General features: G+C 33.5%; 2 protein-coding genes across 2 annotated transcripts; both read right to left on the bottom strand.

The window, feature by feature from the left end:
• Positions 1–2,226: 2,226 nt before the first annotated feature.
• Positions 2,227–5,977, bottom strand: HELRODRAFT_174282 (hypothetical protein; the record flags this gene model as incomplete). The annotated part of the gene is made up of 4 exons (XM_009020815.1): positions 2,227–2,298; positions 3,184–3,298; positions 4,363–4,470; positions 5,787–5,977. 4 exons carry the CDS (start codon positions 5,975–5,977, stop codon positions 2,227–2,229), a joined length of 486 nt encoding a protein of 161 aa, XP_009019063.1.
• A 4,388-nt stretch (positions 5,978–10,365) lies between these two features.
• On the bottom strand, positions 10,366–12,251 carry HELRODRAFT_174281 (hypothetical protein; the record flags this gene model as incomplete). The annotated part of the gene is made up of 5 exons (XM_009020814.1): positions 10,366–10,476; positions 10,530–10,684; positions 11,237–11,434; positions 11,675–11,856; positions 12,187–12,251. The coding sequence occupies 5 exons, from the start codon at positions 12,249–12,251 to the stop codon at positions 10,366–10,368; spliced, it is 711 nt and encodes a 236-aa protein (XP_009019062.1).
• Between the last annotated feature and the right edge of the window lie 3,783 nt (positions 12,252–16,034).

The raw sequence follows: 16,034 nt of genomic DNA, 5'->3' as shown, positions 1-16,034 counted from the left end.
AAAGGTGGTTATTACTGCCATGGGTACGCAAATGACGTGCAGATTATGTTTTATGTTTTCCAGATGAGATGCCTACCGTAATAGAGAAACTGACAAAAACTATATCTGATGTCGACTCGTGGCGGGGTCAAAGTAGACTAGAGTTGAATCAGACAAAGACTCAGTTCATGTTGAGCCTTCATCGATTAATATCAGTATGACTGATATAAGTTTCAGTGAAACGGTCACCAATTTGGGAATTGTGATGGATTTCCGTTTGACAATGGGTCTTTAAAAGTTTGAATGGTCTAGCTACGAAATATTTATAAGATAAATGTATTAGAGTTTCATCCATGTCATCACATGGGGGTCTAAGGTCTGCTGATTCAAACACGCTTTATGTTAGAAAACGGAATCTGAAAACAGCAGATAGAGATTTTGCAGTTGCTGGGCCTGTTTTTTTAAAACAGCCTACCTATCGAATTACGTATATCTGGGTTATCATTATCTGAGTTTAGAAAACATCTAAAGACATATCTATTTGGTAACTTTTAGTGATCTCCCCCGATGATGGCTTTGCTTTCAACATGCTTTATACAAGGAGAGTGCTGATGAGAAGCAATTATAATTGGCGCTTTTTGATTTGATTTGATATATTTCAGCATTCGGTTGATTGTCACCATCCGAATGTTTGATCACTTCCGCAAAAAACAAGAGTTTACTGAAAACAAAATTGTTCAGTACAATGCATGGGAAGGAAACAAAACTGCCAGCAAATCTAAATATCTCAAACTGAATAAACGTCGAACAACAATAGTGCCAACTTATTATACCTTATATCACGAATAGAATATTTACGTCACATTGCATATAGATCAACTATGCAATTTACATTAATTTAATAAAGTAATAGCGTTAATTATTTGGTTAAACTTTGATTTATTCTTGTATTTTTAGAATTTATTTCGAAAAATTAACTAATATAAATTAAATTTAATATTTAATAAAATCTACCAAAGTTACAGCTTTTGATTTTAGCTTTTAATTCACGAGAAAGATGCAACATACTATGCTGTATTTTTCTTATATATATATATTAAATATATAATATTTAATAAAAGACTATAATTAATGCTGTAATTATGGAAATTTATATATATATATATATATAATCTACCAAAGTTTTAGCTTTTGTTTTTAGCTTCTAATTCATGAAAAAGATGCAACATTCTATGCTGTAATTTTCTTTTATCAGTATATCAATCAATCTTCGTTTAGAGTACAGATACCCAGTTCACCGAGGTAGACGTTCTTTTACCAGTATATAGATAATGTAAATTAAAAGACTATAATTAATGCAGTAATTTATGAAATTATATATATATGTATATATATAAATTTGTTAAAATTAAATAAAATCTACCAAAGTTTTATTTAATAAAATCTACCAGTTTTAGCTTATGTTCTTAGCTTCAAATTCACGAGAAAGATGCATTTTTCTTTTACCAGTATATATATAATATAAATTAAAAGACTATAATTAATGCTGTAATTTATAAAATTTATGTATAAATATATTTTGGTTCAGACTGTCGTATATACAATTATTAAGAAATATCACCGCATTTTGTGATATGCGGTGATATTTCTATATATATATATAATTTTCATGATGAACTTGAATAATAATTCTATTTTCAATAAATTGAACAATTTCCAGATAATTCTAGTAAGGAAAATTGAAAGATATACTTTAAATTGATTTATGCCAACAATTCGGTAGAATTCCTACAATGCAGTTTAAAATACGGTATATTCTATATATAATAACACCATTAAAGTTACACATAAAAGTGTTTATACAAACGCACACACAATTTTCGGGCAATTACTTTGATGTCATAGTATTTTAAATTTATCTATATGTATGAGTGATTTTGAGTGTCAATGATGTAAGAGTGTGCGCGTATGTGTGGTCATGTGTGAGTGTGTAAATGTGCATGACGAGGTCTGCATGTGTGTGAGTGAGCATGAATAAATGTGTTTGTGCATGATGAATCTGTTGGTTTGAATGTGTGTGTGAGTGGGTTTGATTAGTTAAATAATATATTTAGTTATTTTTACTGCACTTCTTCCTCTACTTAGCGTTTTGTTTTTGGTAGGGTAATGATATTTATATTTACCTACTGATGATTTTATTGGTGAATGTATATCAGTTTATTTATATTGAATTATTGATGTTGCTATTTAATCTGCATAGTTCATGAGTAATTGTATGAGTACGTTTAATTTTGAAAGTGTAGGTAGATCCGTGTATATCTGTGCGCTTGAGTGTTTTCCCATGTGTGTGTATGTATAAAGCTTAAATTTCTATATATAAATATGTATTTATGTGTGAATATATATGTGCGAAAATACATTTTGTTTTATTGCTCATTTGGTAAACTTTGATAGATATTTTTTAGTTTTTCTTTCTGTTATAAGTCAGTATTTGAGTTTAACAATTATTTTTTTCATTTTATGTATTATATTTTTGTTAAAGCACTGCTACAAGTAAATGTTTACCTTTTTGCGCTTGTGAATAATAAAAAATAATAAAATAATCAATCTTCGTTTTGCGTCCAGAGACCCGGTTCCCCGATGTAGGACGTATATATATATATATATATATATATATATATATATATATAATAATAATAATAATAATTAATAATATTTGATAAAATCTACCGAATTTTTAGCTTTTAAAAGTTTACGATTGATCTTTTCAATACTTCTAACAGTAACTTTGTAATTATTATACAATTTATTAAAATTAATTAGAAAATCGTTGGTGTTATTTTGCAGCTATAATCTCCTTTGTTTAGTAGTACATACGTTACAAAGGTTTACGTCTGAACAGAAAAAGCGAATGCTGCAAAAAATACCTGAAAAGTAAGAAAGTAAAATCGCATCGTTTGCAAACCGTTTGTACACATTAACCGGACACAGAAGACAAAAACAAAAAAATACAAAGAATCTCCAACCTCCCAATCAATAACGGTTATAAAAGTTCATCAATAGAAAAAGTAATTTTGAAAGCAATTTAACAAAGAACGGAATGACTTTTGCGCAAAAATAACTAACCAAGAAGCAGTGCTTAAGCATCACACAAATAACGAGAAAAAAAGTGGAAATGAACTTAATTCATATTAAAAACAAAACCTGTCTAAAAAACGCGGTGGTAAAATTTCCTCCTTCGATTGCAACATTGCCCAGAAGCCTTTTTTCATTTGCTTTCTTTAAAATATTTTCTTCTATTGTTCTTTCACACACCAGCCTAGAATTGATTTTACCAGAAACATAAATTGCATATCATGATTAAACTAAATTTCAAATCCAATTAAACCTACAATGACAGAGAATTTATTAATCGTGTCCGGCAAATTTCTTTAATGAAATTCTGACGGCAACGCGATTTTTACGTTCGTTATTTTGTGATTTTAAGTGTAAATTAATTATTTCTTTTACTGTAAACCTTAGTAATTAAGGATTGTAAATTGTGAATGTAAACTAACTTTAATTTTTAAACGTTAATATTAATTATTATCAATTAATACTATCATAACTTTGCCAGTCGTCTTGAAGTTACGTAAATTTATTGAACTTCCATGTTTTCGACTAAAAATTATTGGTTTCTTACAGGAAGTTTACAAATTTAAGTTGAAGATTATTATGAATTTATTATTATTACTTATTATTAATATTATTTTCGGGTTTTTGTTATTTTTTTGTTTCGGAATCGAAAACACTGCATTTTACCAGACAGACTCCAGTTGGAATTTTCTACGGTTTAGAAAAGAAATATAAGACATTTTACTTTGATCTACAACTTAATTGCTTGAGTAGAGCCAAAAAATATTTGAAAAAAATAACAAGAATAGAACTAAAGATTTGTGAACAACGTCGCCAAGAAAATATGATATATCCATCATGTCTCGATAACAAATTTAAAGACAAAAAAAAAATCTAGGTAAACTTTAAACATGATAAAAGAGAGGAAAAACTCAATACCGAAGGGCAAAGCTCGTTTTGAAGATTAAGCAGATGCTTTAAACAATGTACTTCAAAACAAAAAAACATTAATAATTGAACTGGCGCAGAAGATTAAAATAGTAGATTAACAACTGTCAGAGCTAAATAAATTAAACAACAAGGTAGATAAAATAAACACTAAAATCCTTAAAATCACCCAAAAACTTTCAGACTTTTTAAGGGTAGTATGATTAAATTAAATTTGGGTTCAAAAACCAATAAGAGTGGTGTGATTTTTTAATTCTACCTGTTCTTCAAATTTAGTGTAAAATACTCAACAAAATAAAAGAAACTCTATTGGTTGCTAACCTTGAAGAAAACAATATGAATTCAAAGGCAGTAGAAGATAAGGAAGTAGTAATCGACTCACTGAAAACGATTTGTCCACTGATGTGGTATTTGCACTTAGTACTTGAACTGGAGTACCAATTTCAAAGACTTGTACGTGACACCTAAGTACTTCTATAAGCTGTTATATGCCGAAGAGCAACGAGAAATTTAAGAAAATAATTTTTTATGACTTAATAAAGGAGGTCAGAGAGAAGTGCAAAAATATTCCACTAGAAAAAAAAGAAAGTCGTTGAAGTAGATGACATCAAAAATTAACTTCAACATGTTGCAAGAATTTCAAATCAATTGTAGCGAATCATATAAAGAATTACTTCTTTAGAAATAACTTGTAGGACCTGCCTGTAGTCTGTAGGCAGTACGATTTTTTCAATCACCTTCAACAACACTACAACTACCAAGGTTTTGCTGATAAAATGATGCAGTTGAAAAAGGAGATGAGTTTGACCGATCTAGGAAATGTGTTTGACAAAATTTCTCACAGTAGATTATTATTTAAATTGGAAAAATACAAACTGAATATGAAGTTAATAATGGAAAAATATAAGAAATGCCTAGAGACCGTCAATGGCGGCGTTGTTTGAATTCTGTTGCATTGATTAGTGTAATGAACTGTTTCTGATTATAATTATTTATTTATTTTTGAATAAATTTTATTGTTCATAGTTATAAAAATGCTTCAATTTTTAACTTTTTCATATCTGACAAATAGGTCCAAATTTTTCAATTTTATAAAATATGCTTTAATTTTTAACATTTTCTTTTTTATATATAACTAAACTAAAAATAACTTTTAAATTTTAACTTCATTTGTACACATTTTAGTATCTTTGGTTAGATTTGTTAAATTTTTTCCGCTTTAAAACGATTTGATTTTTGTCAATTTTTAATAATAAAAAAAGTCTTTTTAAAATTAAGAAATAAAATAATTATATAAACTAAATTATTTAAATATACAAGTGTAGATGCTATTTTATCCAGCTGTGAGTGTGGTCGACAACAGTACTGTATTTTGTAATGTCTGCAAGTCAACTATTTTTATTGCTCACGGTGGTAGATCTGATATTACATATTATATTGCAACGAAAAAATATAAGATCGCCTTTAGTGAACGTGTGAGCTGTTCATCATTAACAAAATATTATACAGTAAAAGAACCGGGGAAAGAATATAATTTAGCAGTTTCTTGAAATTAAAAAATAAATAAATGAGTAAGTAAAAATGTAAGTAAAAAAAATTAATAAAATAGATAAATAACCGTTATAACAAAAATATTATTAAAATATAAACGTCCAGCAATTTTAGGACAGCAAATTCCAAAACCGCTTGCAGTTAAATGGTCAATTTGAAAACATTTCCAGCCAAAAAATTTGAAAAATGCAAACCTATATATATGGACATCTCTGGTCTGGCCGATCCTGTGGCATCTATCCTGTGCTTGTGCATCCATGGTGGGGTTCCAATCACTATCATAGAAGATGACAGTGTCAGCTCCCGTCAAATTTACTCCTATGCCTCCTGATCGTGTTGAAAGAATGAAACAGAAAATCTTCGAGTCCATATTGAACCTTTCCATGAGGGCCTGCCTTTGTTCAACCTTAAGTAATAAACAACTCTCTTTATATCATCCTCAAGTAATAAACAGTTCTTTTATTACCAAAAAATAATGCAATTTTAAATTTTCGGCGCAACTTCAAATTTAGTTTCCGTAAAAATACAAAACTAACAAATTATATTAAATATAAAGACTATGTAGATATATCGTCGTTTGTTTATGAAACAAAGCTTATATATATGATATTGATAACGTGGATTTAATTAAATTAATTTAATTACTTTTTATATTAATTTAATTATTCTTTTATTTCATTTATTTCTGTCATTCGAAATCTTTTCTAGTGTTATTCTAGTTATTCCAGTAGTTGTGTATTAATAGCCCAGCTCTTTCCAAATCTCGACTAAATCTCGACACAACCATCTTGTTTTAGGTCCGTCTTAATCTTTTCCCCTCTAATTGATACTTCCAGACTTTTTTAGGTGTTTTGAACTCCTCCATCCTCCATCATATGTCCTTCCGACTTTATTCTTCTCTTTTTAATAACATTACTGATATTCATTTGTCCTGTTCCCTTTTCTGACTTCCTCATTTGTGACATGATCCTTGTAGCCAATTCACATCATTTTTCTGATCCACGTTCTCGTAGGCATCCAATTTTTTTTCTATGCTTCTCGTTAATTGCCCACGACTCAGCTCCATTTACCAAAACTGGAACCACCATAGCATTGTAGGTTTTTAGTTTCACTTTTAGTTCAATGTCATGTCTTTTGAAAACTTTATGTATAATTTCTGAAATACTCCTCCTGAATTACCTTCGTTTTTTTGACGTTTATATTCAAACCTAATTTTTCACTTTCCTGTTATAAAACGTCGGTTAGCTCCATTACTCTCAGAAGACATTCAACGATTAAATATGTATCATTCGCATAATCTGCATCATGCAATTTATCGGGTTATCTATGCTTTACATGATTCTCGAGCTTTTCCAGTCTTCTCAGTATGTAGCCCAGATATACTGTTGAATAAGATCGGCGATAGAATGCAACCTAGTCTGAAACCAGTTTCTATCTGGTTTCCATAACCGTACCGCAAATCGACTACTTTCGGATGTAGCCCATATTTCGTGAATATCTTCCATGCTCCTCACCGGATGAAATCATACGCTTGGGCAAAGTCTATGAAACGTAAACTTCTCCATGGAACTTTATCATTTTGTCCATCATTTGTCATAATCCAAAAATCTAATACAAAAATCCAACTAAAACATCCTCTACCTTTCCGAAATATATGTACTTGATCAGCCACTAATTTAGACTCTTCTGACATCCATGTTTTTATGTTAGGTTTTGTGAATTCCAGTTCTTTATTTGCCACCTCATTGATTGACATATAGAGCTTGTTCCACTTTTTTTTCAACGCATCCTTCCTCTTCTGTTACCATTTCCAGTACTTCAAATCGATTTTTCACCTCTAAGCAGCATCCTTCTCTCACGCTCTCTATAGTCTTCCCATATGGCAGCGTTTAACCAAATTTTGCGGACTCTTTCCACGTAACTTCACCCTTATTTCTGCCACTATTATAGTGATCAGATTCGATTTCTCCTGACTAGTAAGCTCTTGTTTTCATCACTGAAGTAAGCCACTCTTTTCTTATAATTATATAGTCAATCAAGTTTAGTAAATTACCATTTGGTGACTTCCACGTGACCTTCCTACCTGGTTTCTGGATAAACTGAGTGTTAGTGACGCAAAGCTGATTTGTCATCATCATCATTCATCAGCTGTGTGTAGCCACTGATTTCCTCATGGAATCTCTCCACCGATCTCTATCATGGGCCAGCTCTTCAAATATCAATCGAGATTTACACTTTGTAACTACATATTTGGACAGCCTTGCCCATTGTAGATCTTCGTCCAAGCAGTCGATTCATCTTCTTGGTAGTCTTTCTCTGTCTCGCCTATTGAAGTTTATACATCAAGGCTTCCCTGGTAGGTCTATTTGAATTCATTCGCAACAATTCTTACAGTTTCTGCGTTTGTTTTTTAAAAAATAATAAAAAACACATGTCCTGTCCATTTCATTTTGCGCATTCTGACCACTTCAGTTACGTATAGCTACATCTAATCTCCGCATTTGAAATGTGGTCTGGATAACTGATTTTCATGATTCTTTGCAGCCATCCGTTTTCAGCTACATTCAATTTATTCTCCATAGTAAGTGTTAAACACTTCGATCTGCACCATATAACAATAGAGATGACTTTTAAAGTTTGGCTATGGCCACATTTTTTGGTAACCGCCATGTTCTTTGTTTTTTTTTAAATTTACCAGAGAATGCGTTCAAAAAGCTGCATGAGAAAATTTTTTTAACGACATAATATTAGCCTGAAGTTGAAGATGAGAGATTTCAATAAATGTGTGTTGCCGATTTTGTTATATGGTGCTGAATCGTGGAGTTTAATACATACTATGGTGAAAAATTAATTGAATGCGACTGAAAACGGATAAACCATGAAAATCAGCCATTAAGATCACATTCTAAATGAGATTAGGCTTAAGGTTTTTGCTTTCTTCAGCCAGATATTCCACCATAATTTTTAATTAATCAAATGAGTCTGCTGTTAGTCACATATCATTCGCATATTCCAAATCCCGACAACCTGAGGGAAAAGATGTCACCCAACCATTACATATTCGTTCCACTTTTAGTAGTATATAATCGAAAACTTTGTTGAAGAGTGTCAGTGACAGAATACAACCTCATATAAAATCCGTTACGGATTTAAACCATTCAGTATCTTCACCGCTGATCTTGACGCTGATTCCATATCCTTCTAGGATCATCTATGCTCCCTCTCTCCATATGGAGTTATAGGCTAGGGCAAAGTCAACAAAACACATAATTAGTTCTTCATTATGTTCTAACTCTTTTCCATCAGCTGTCGCAGGAAAAAAATTTGATCAGAGCAACTTCATTTTTTTCTAAAAACGCATTGATTATTAACCCACTCTTCGCAACTGCCAGTACCTCAACAATTTGCACGGACTTTTTTTATGTTGGGCGACGTCTGGGCCAGTGTTCATCATAGGATAATTACTTGCCATTTCGGTTGGTTGTCGTTTTATTCTAATTGGTGACTATTCCAATCCTAGAACGCCTTTGCCTGTTTACCACGCTATTCGCAATTGTTTCTTTACAGATATGTAACTTAACTATCTTATATTTATGTATTACTTGATTTCTAATATTTTATATATAATATAATTCTTTCACAGATTAATAAATTAGGTTTATTAGCTAACGAACGAACTTAAATATTTTATTTACTATTTTACTACAATAATTTTTATCAACTTCTTTAGAAATTGCAGAGCTTTAGAGCGGACCTGGAGCAGGGTGTGAAGTAGTCGGAACAACATATTTTCAGCTTGAGCATAAAGTTTTTTATTGTTCCACAGCTCATACAATAAAAAATTTAAGTACCAAAAGATATTTTCACTGAGAATTCATATTTTTTTAAAATTCAATCCAAGAAATTTACCTAAAAAAACTTAAAGTCATTCGTTTTAGATGTTTTAGTTTGATCATTCTATAGTAATCGTTTTACAATTTGTGATTGCTTAACGAAGGTAAATTTGCGAAGACTGATATGCTATGATAAATTTACGTTAACGAAGATAAATTTGCAATGACTGAAAGAAATACTGTGATAATTTTTATTTACAGAGGTTCATATGAATTACTTAAAAAGTGAATTACTTTTAATATTCAGGCCATGATATCTAACTAACATTTGCAACTCTCACCCATGGTGAATTTACGAATTACTGACGAAGATGAATTTGAAAACAAACTGGATAAAAGAAACATTCGTCAAATTTTCATCAAACCAACTATCGAAAATGGTTGTGAATTGTTAATTATTTTGAAGAAGACTGCAAAGCTCTAGAAGGTAAATATCTTCGAAGCTACTATCCATTACCCAGATGGCTTCAAAAGAGCATACAGATTAGCTGCAAACTAGTCAACATCATAAGCTAATGTTGAAAAATTATTTTCTGCTCTAAAATTTATTTTATGTGATAATAGACAATTAATGGAAAAAGATTTGATGTCTGCTATTGATGTACAAAACGTCCTACCTCGGGAAACCGGGTCTCTGGACGCAAAACGAAGATTGATTGATTGATATTGATGTACAAAATTTATCGTGTCCTGTTAAGAAAACTTTGAAAAGTGTATTAACGTTCTGGGTTTTTCGCTTATTTTATCTCCTTTTTGATTAATCCAGAAAAAAACTGAATACATCTTTTGCATGTTTTTGTTATAAATTGAAAAAACTCAGTTTTAGAAAATTTGTTTAAAAATAAAAGCAAACTCCCGCCTTTCGGTAAAAAAACTTTTTTTAATAATTTTTTATCTGAGTTCGGAGCACAAAGCGGAGCTGGGAGCATGTGTCACAAAGTCGGAGCGAAGCCGGAGTGAAGCAACTTAAAAAATAGCTTGCTCCAAAGGCCTGAAAAATCGTCGAACTAGCACAATATTTTATTGAGAGAAAAAATTTAGAACCTTGGTAGTTCCATCAAGCCTGAGATAGCGATGTCCATGGAAATTGAGAAATTGTTCAAGAACATCTAACATCTTGGTCATTTGAGTAAATATTAGTACACGATGTCCTCCTTGTTTCAACTTACGTAACAATCTATCTAGAGACTGCAATTTACCTGAAGATTGTTATAAAAAACAAAATTAGTCACTATCACAATTATTATGACAAAGTACAAAATAAGGATATAAATATCATCGTTACAATCTTGCATAAAGGTAAGGTTTACAAAAATAAAAAGTAACGTTTTCATCCGCAAACTCTAGGCTAAATATGCAAATATCCTGAACTACGTTATTTTTGATCCGATTGATACGCAATTTATGAATTGACAAGAGGATGTAAACTCGTTTAAGCTCACTGCTAGTTGTACAAAACATAGGGACACTTATAACTTTAAACAAATGGCCATAAATTTTGACCATGATTATTTTAATTCTAGATCAACTCAACGATTTTCATCTTTCATCTCGTGATAATTAACTTTATTTTTGATTAACTTTTTGACCAAAACAAGTACAAGCATTTATGCATTTTCAGCCGAATTTGAACATAAAACGCACTCCCGCGCACACACCCACACCCAAACACACATGTGTGTACATAAAATAAGAAAATAAATAACTTTTTACATTCAAGAAAAATAATCTGATACCAAATATAAACATACCGCTATCATATTGAATAAGTCTTAAATCCGGAAACTGCACAGTCTGTTTGATGACAATCTGATGAACAATGTAAGAATATTGCTTCAAACAGTTTACTAAGACAGACATAGACAGAGTGGACAACGATGGTGAATAGGAATTTTGAGATGAAGAAACGAGTGGTATGCTTTGCATATTAGAAAGAAATTGGTAATGATCTGTGTGGAAGGGAAACATAACAACTTTTGGACTTGTCACGGCTGGTATCACAAAAACAAACCTAAATACAAAGACATGGAAATCAACGAATTACAACCTAAATTTGTTTAAATTAATTAGCCATAAAGTAATGAAAAAAATTAACCTTAACAATATATCAGTCAGACTAGTCAATCTGTCTTCAAAATTTTCTAATATGCCTTCAAAATGCTGGAAAGAATGAGTACCCAAGAAAAAACCTCTCCTTGCCCCAAACAAATTACATTCTTGGTTATTGTAATTCAAGTACGAAATACCTCCGACTTGGTTAGCATTGAGTTGATGCAACACTTTTGAACTCGTAACTGGTTCTTTTTGCTCTTCAAAGCAACAAACACACTTCAGCAAATTACGAACATCGCATCCATACATGACTTGATGGCTACATTTCATTTTGTTCCATGAAAATAAATTTTCTAATTTGCTTTTTTGTCTGACAATACTTTTCATCTTTAATTGAATCTGCAAAGATTTGATTATGATAACAAATAAACAAATATCCAAAACGTATAAAGACTGTCAAGTTCAAGATAAGTTCCAATAAAAAAAGCTTATCTATTCTAAGAATATAATATTAATATTAAATTTATTACAAAACGTTGAATGTTTTTAAAATTTAATCAACAAATTATTGATCAGTCAATTATTCAATTCAAGAAATATTTTTTTTAGTCTTTATTATTGCAGCTCTGACATACGCAGAACCACTTACAATGCTACAGATATATTATCTGTATATCTTTTATTATGTTCTTCATATCTTATATCTTCAGCCATTGATATGAGGCAGCCATTTTCGCCAAAAAGGCTGTTTATCCTTTTCACACGACGTACACATATATTTATGTGCACGCGCAAGCACCGCATCATATACGCTGAGTATTTTGGTAAATAGATTTATCAATCTTATATTTTGCGGCGTATGCCCTACAATTATCAGATGGTACTTTTTGGAGGACGATTTGTTGCCTAAGCCTAAAACGAGGCAGAGTTCGCCCAATAGCTGTAGAGAATGTTTGGAAACGACTAGCGAGCAAATGTGCTCTGAATAATGTTAGTGTTAAAGTTAAGGTTATGCTTCACCAAATCCAGTTGGGCATCGGCGTTAAAGGAGGTGCTGAAGCTGCCATCTCATGTATTTTTTTGTATTTTTATGTTTTCAAGTTGTAAAAATTTGGCGATACGGTCAGAAAGATTTTAACCATTATTTGCAATGTTGTCATTACGTATTCTTGATAGTTAAAATTTCAGCTTCTAGTGCGCCACGGTGGCTTTGGCCTGTCCAGTGTGGTTATATTTGCACTAATGTTTATCAATTTTCTATGGCAGCCAAACAAATAAGAATTGCAAGCAATTTTACTCCAGCGGTTCTATTTCGTGTCAGGTTGCGCATGGGCCTTCCTCCATTATCAAGCTCATTAATTTCAACCATCAAAAGTATTTTTAAAAATCTTCTGGTCGGAGTCACAAGACAAGGCCCGATTATTGACGGTCACGAGTGAAGAGAGCTATGGATGGCTGTGCTAGTGGCCAAGCGCTTTCCTGAGCCCAAGGAATGATGAAGAAACAGTCCGCAAAGCAGTTCCCACTTGTCTGGGTCTAAGGATGCAAAAAACGTGTTATATACAAATGCAAGTGTGATGCATCAGCAGACAAAAACGGTCAATAAGGATTGAGAAGTGCATCCAGATGGGGAGGGTTTGTTGCAACTGTTTGTTGGATCGACTGATTTGAAGGTCCAATCGGCTCCACCGCGAGAAGGCAGTTGCTCCAGAGCCTTAGATATATCTCCAGAGATATATCTGTCGCCTCTGATATGTTGATCGTCAACATGGAATGGTCCACGATGACCTCACTCTCATCAGATCATCTACCCATTCACATCAGCTTACAAACAACAATTCAACATATTAACCCCCCAAAAGATCAGATTCATAAATTTCGCGAAAGCTAACTGGGATGGTTTCACCAAAAAATCCGAAGCCGGATTTTCCAATCAAGTCTTCCCTCCCAACCTATCAGCGGCCGAAAAATCGTTTCGTCGTATTCTACAAGACGCAATTGACAACAACATACCTTCCGGTAGACGAATTTCATATGCTCCAGGTCTATCGAAAGAAATCACCGACCTAATGAAAAGACGAGATGACATCAGAGCTACAGATCCAACATCTAAGGACATAGCAACCACATCAACAATAATTCAACACAAAATCAACAAATTAAAACAATCGCGTTGGAAGGAGTTCCTGGGCACTTTCAACAGGATAACCAACACCAAGCGCCTCTGGAGCACCATAAAAGCTCTTAGCGGCAAACCAACTCAATACCCCAACATCGCTATTAATTTCAACAACAGGTCACTAACCAACAACCTGCAAATAGCCAACTCATTCAATAAAATTTTTTACATCAGCTACGAAACATTCATCAAACAAACTAAATAGAATCACCAACAAAGCCGTTAAGAAATTTCCGCTTGACGACTATCCTACACTAACCCCCAATCAGGTTACAGAAGCTATTAAAACTTCTAAATCGTCCAAGGCAACAGGACCAGACAATCTGACAATATTTCACCTAAAACACCTTGGCCCAAAGGGAATTTCCTTCCTAACAAATATTTTTAACGAATCACTTCGAACCTGTAGGATTCCTGAAATTTACAAGAAATCAAAAATCATTCCCCTACTAAAACCCGGCAAACCAGTTAACGACGCTAAATCATACCGTCCCATATCTCTTCTATGTCCGGCAGCTAAAGTATTTGAAAAATGCATTCTGCCAATCATCTCGAATCACCTAACCTTAGCGAGCCATCAGCATGGTTTTCGCCCACTTCATTCTACAACAACAGCTCTCACCACGATGGTCACCGACATCGCAAAAAGCCTAAATCAGAAGAGGCCAGCTCACCGAACAATCTTAACAGCATTGGACCTCACAAAGGCCTTCGATACCGTTAATCATCGCATCCTAATCTCCGACCTCATGTCATCATCGCTTCCACGGTCAATTGTCCGCTGGTTGTCAAACTATCTGCATGGACGCTCTGCATCAACAGAATTCCGATGACAATTTTTAAAACAACGCACCATCCGTTCAGGAGTGCCTCAAGGTTCTGTATTGTCACCAACTCTGTTTAAGTACTACGTCTCCAAAATACCAAGCCCTCCTCCAGACGTCAAGGTTATCTCTTATGCAGACGATTTTTCAATCTACACTACAGGTCCGAATGCAGATGATTTGACACTTCGGCTCAATTGCTACCTTCCGAAGCTTTACGACTTCTTCAATAGCAGAAACTTGGAGATTTCCACCTCTAAGTCCACAGTCACCCTTTTCACCACTCACACTTCACAGTATCACTATCATCCAGCAATAAAAATAAATAACAATTTACTACCACTCGAACATAATCCAAAAATATTAGGCCTCACCTCACGTTAGACACGATGCTGTCCTTTTCACAACACCATAAAGAAACAGTATCCAAGGCCTCAATAAGGAATAATATTTTAAAGGCACTAAGTGGTACAACCTATGGCCAGGACAAGAAAACTCTTTTACAGACCTACAAAACCATCGGTCGTTCAACAATCGAGTATGCCTGTCCTGCCTGGGCATCACTGACATCAGACTCAAGATTCTCACGTCTTCAACGCTCCCAGAATGCCGCCCTACGTATGATTACAGGTTGTCATGTGATCGCTTCAGAACGGCACCTTCATTCAGAATGTCAGATGTTAACAGTAAGGCAGCATTCGGAGCTAATAGCATCATAATTCCTACTCCTACGCCATAACCCGTGCCATCATATCATCACGCAACAACACCCGCACCGCAACATAAAGACCACCCTACTCTCCAAATGGGCTTCAACAACCCATGCGGTTCTACCAACAACCATAAATAGCGATTCTCTGAAGTCCGCTCTAAAAACACTTCACAATAACACCATCAAAGCCGCCACAGAGACGTATCAGTCGCCGTTGTTGTTGCTTGACGGATAGCCTCCACCTACACTAAAAATAGATCCAACAGTAGAATCACTTCCCAGGGCAATCAGACGGACCCTAGCCCAACTCCGTTCTGGCCATAGTATTCTTCTAAACAGCTACAAAAACAGAATCGACAGTGAGCACCTCAAAATCTGTCCTTTCTGCAACAATCATACAGATGATGTACCGCATCTGTTTAGCTGTCCACAAAACTACAACCAATAGACCTCTGGAGAAACCCAATTGCAGTGGCGGTTTGGCTCCAGCCTCGATTGGAACCCTAAGGGTCTCCCAGAATGGGGCAACAACAGCAACAACATTGACAAGTGCAGACTTGGAGAGTCTATCACTCAGTGATCAATGATTTTCATTGTCGAATATTCTCTAAGACATCCCATTGCAAAGGAACCATCTGGCACTGCCTATCGCTACCGACCGTATATTGATCATACACACACACATACACAAACACACATACAGTGATAATTAGCATATTGCTGTTAAAGTCGACTAGTATATTAACTACAATAGAACAGATGACATTAATGCTGTGATTATT

This window comes from Helobdella robusta (assembly GCF_000326865.2).
Source record: "Helobdella robusta unplaced genomic scaffold HELROscaffold_29, whole genome shotgun sequence".
In the NCBI taxonomy this organism is placed as follows: Eukaryota; Metazoa; Annelida; class Clitellata; order Rhynchobdellida; family Glossiphoniidae; genus Helobdella; species Helobdella robusta.
Note: the sequence above shows the minus strand (reverse complement) of the source record. Positions and strands in the feature narration are given on the sequence as shown.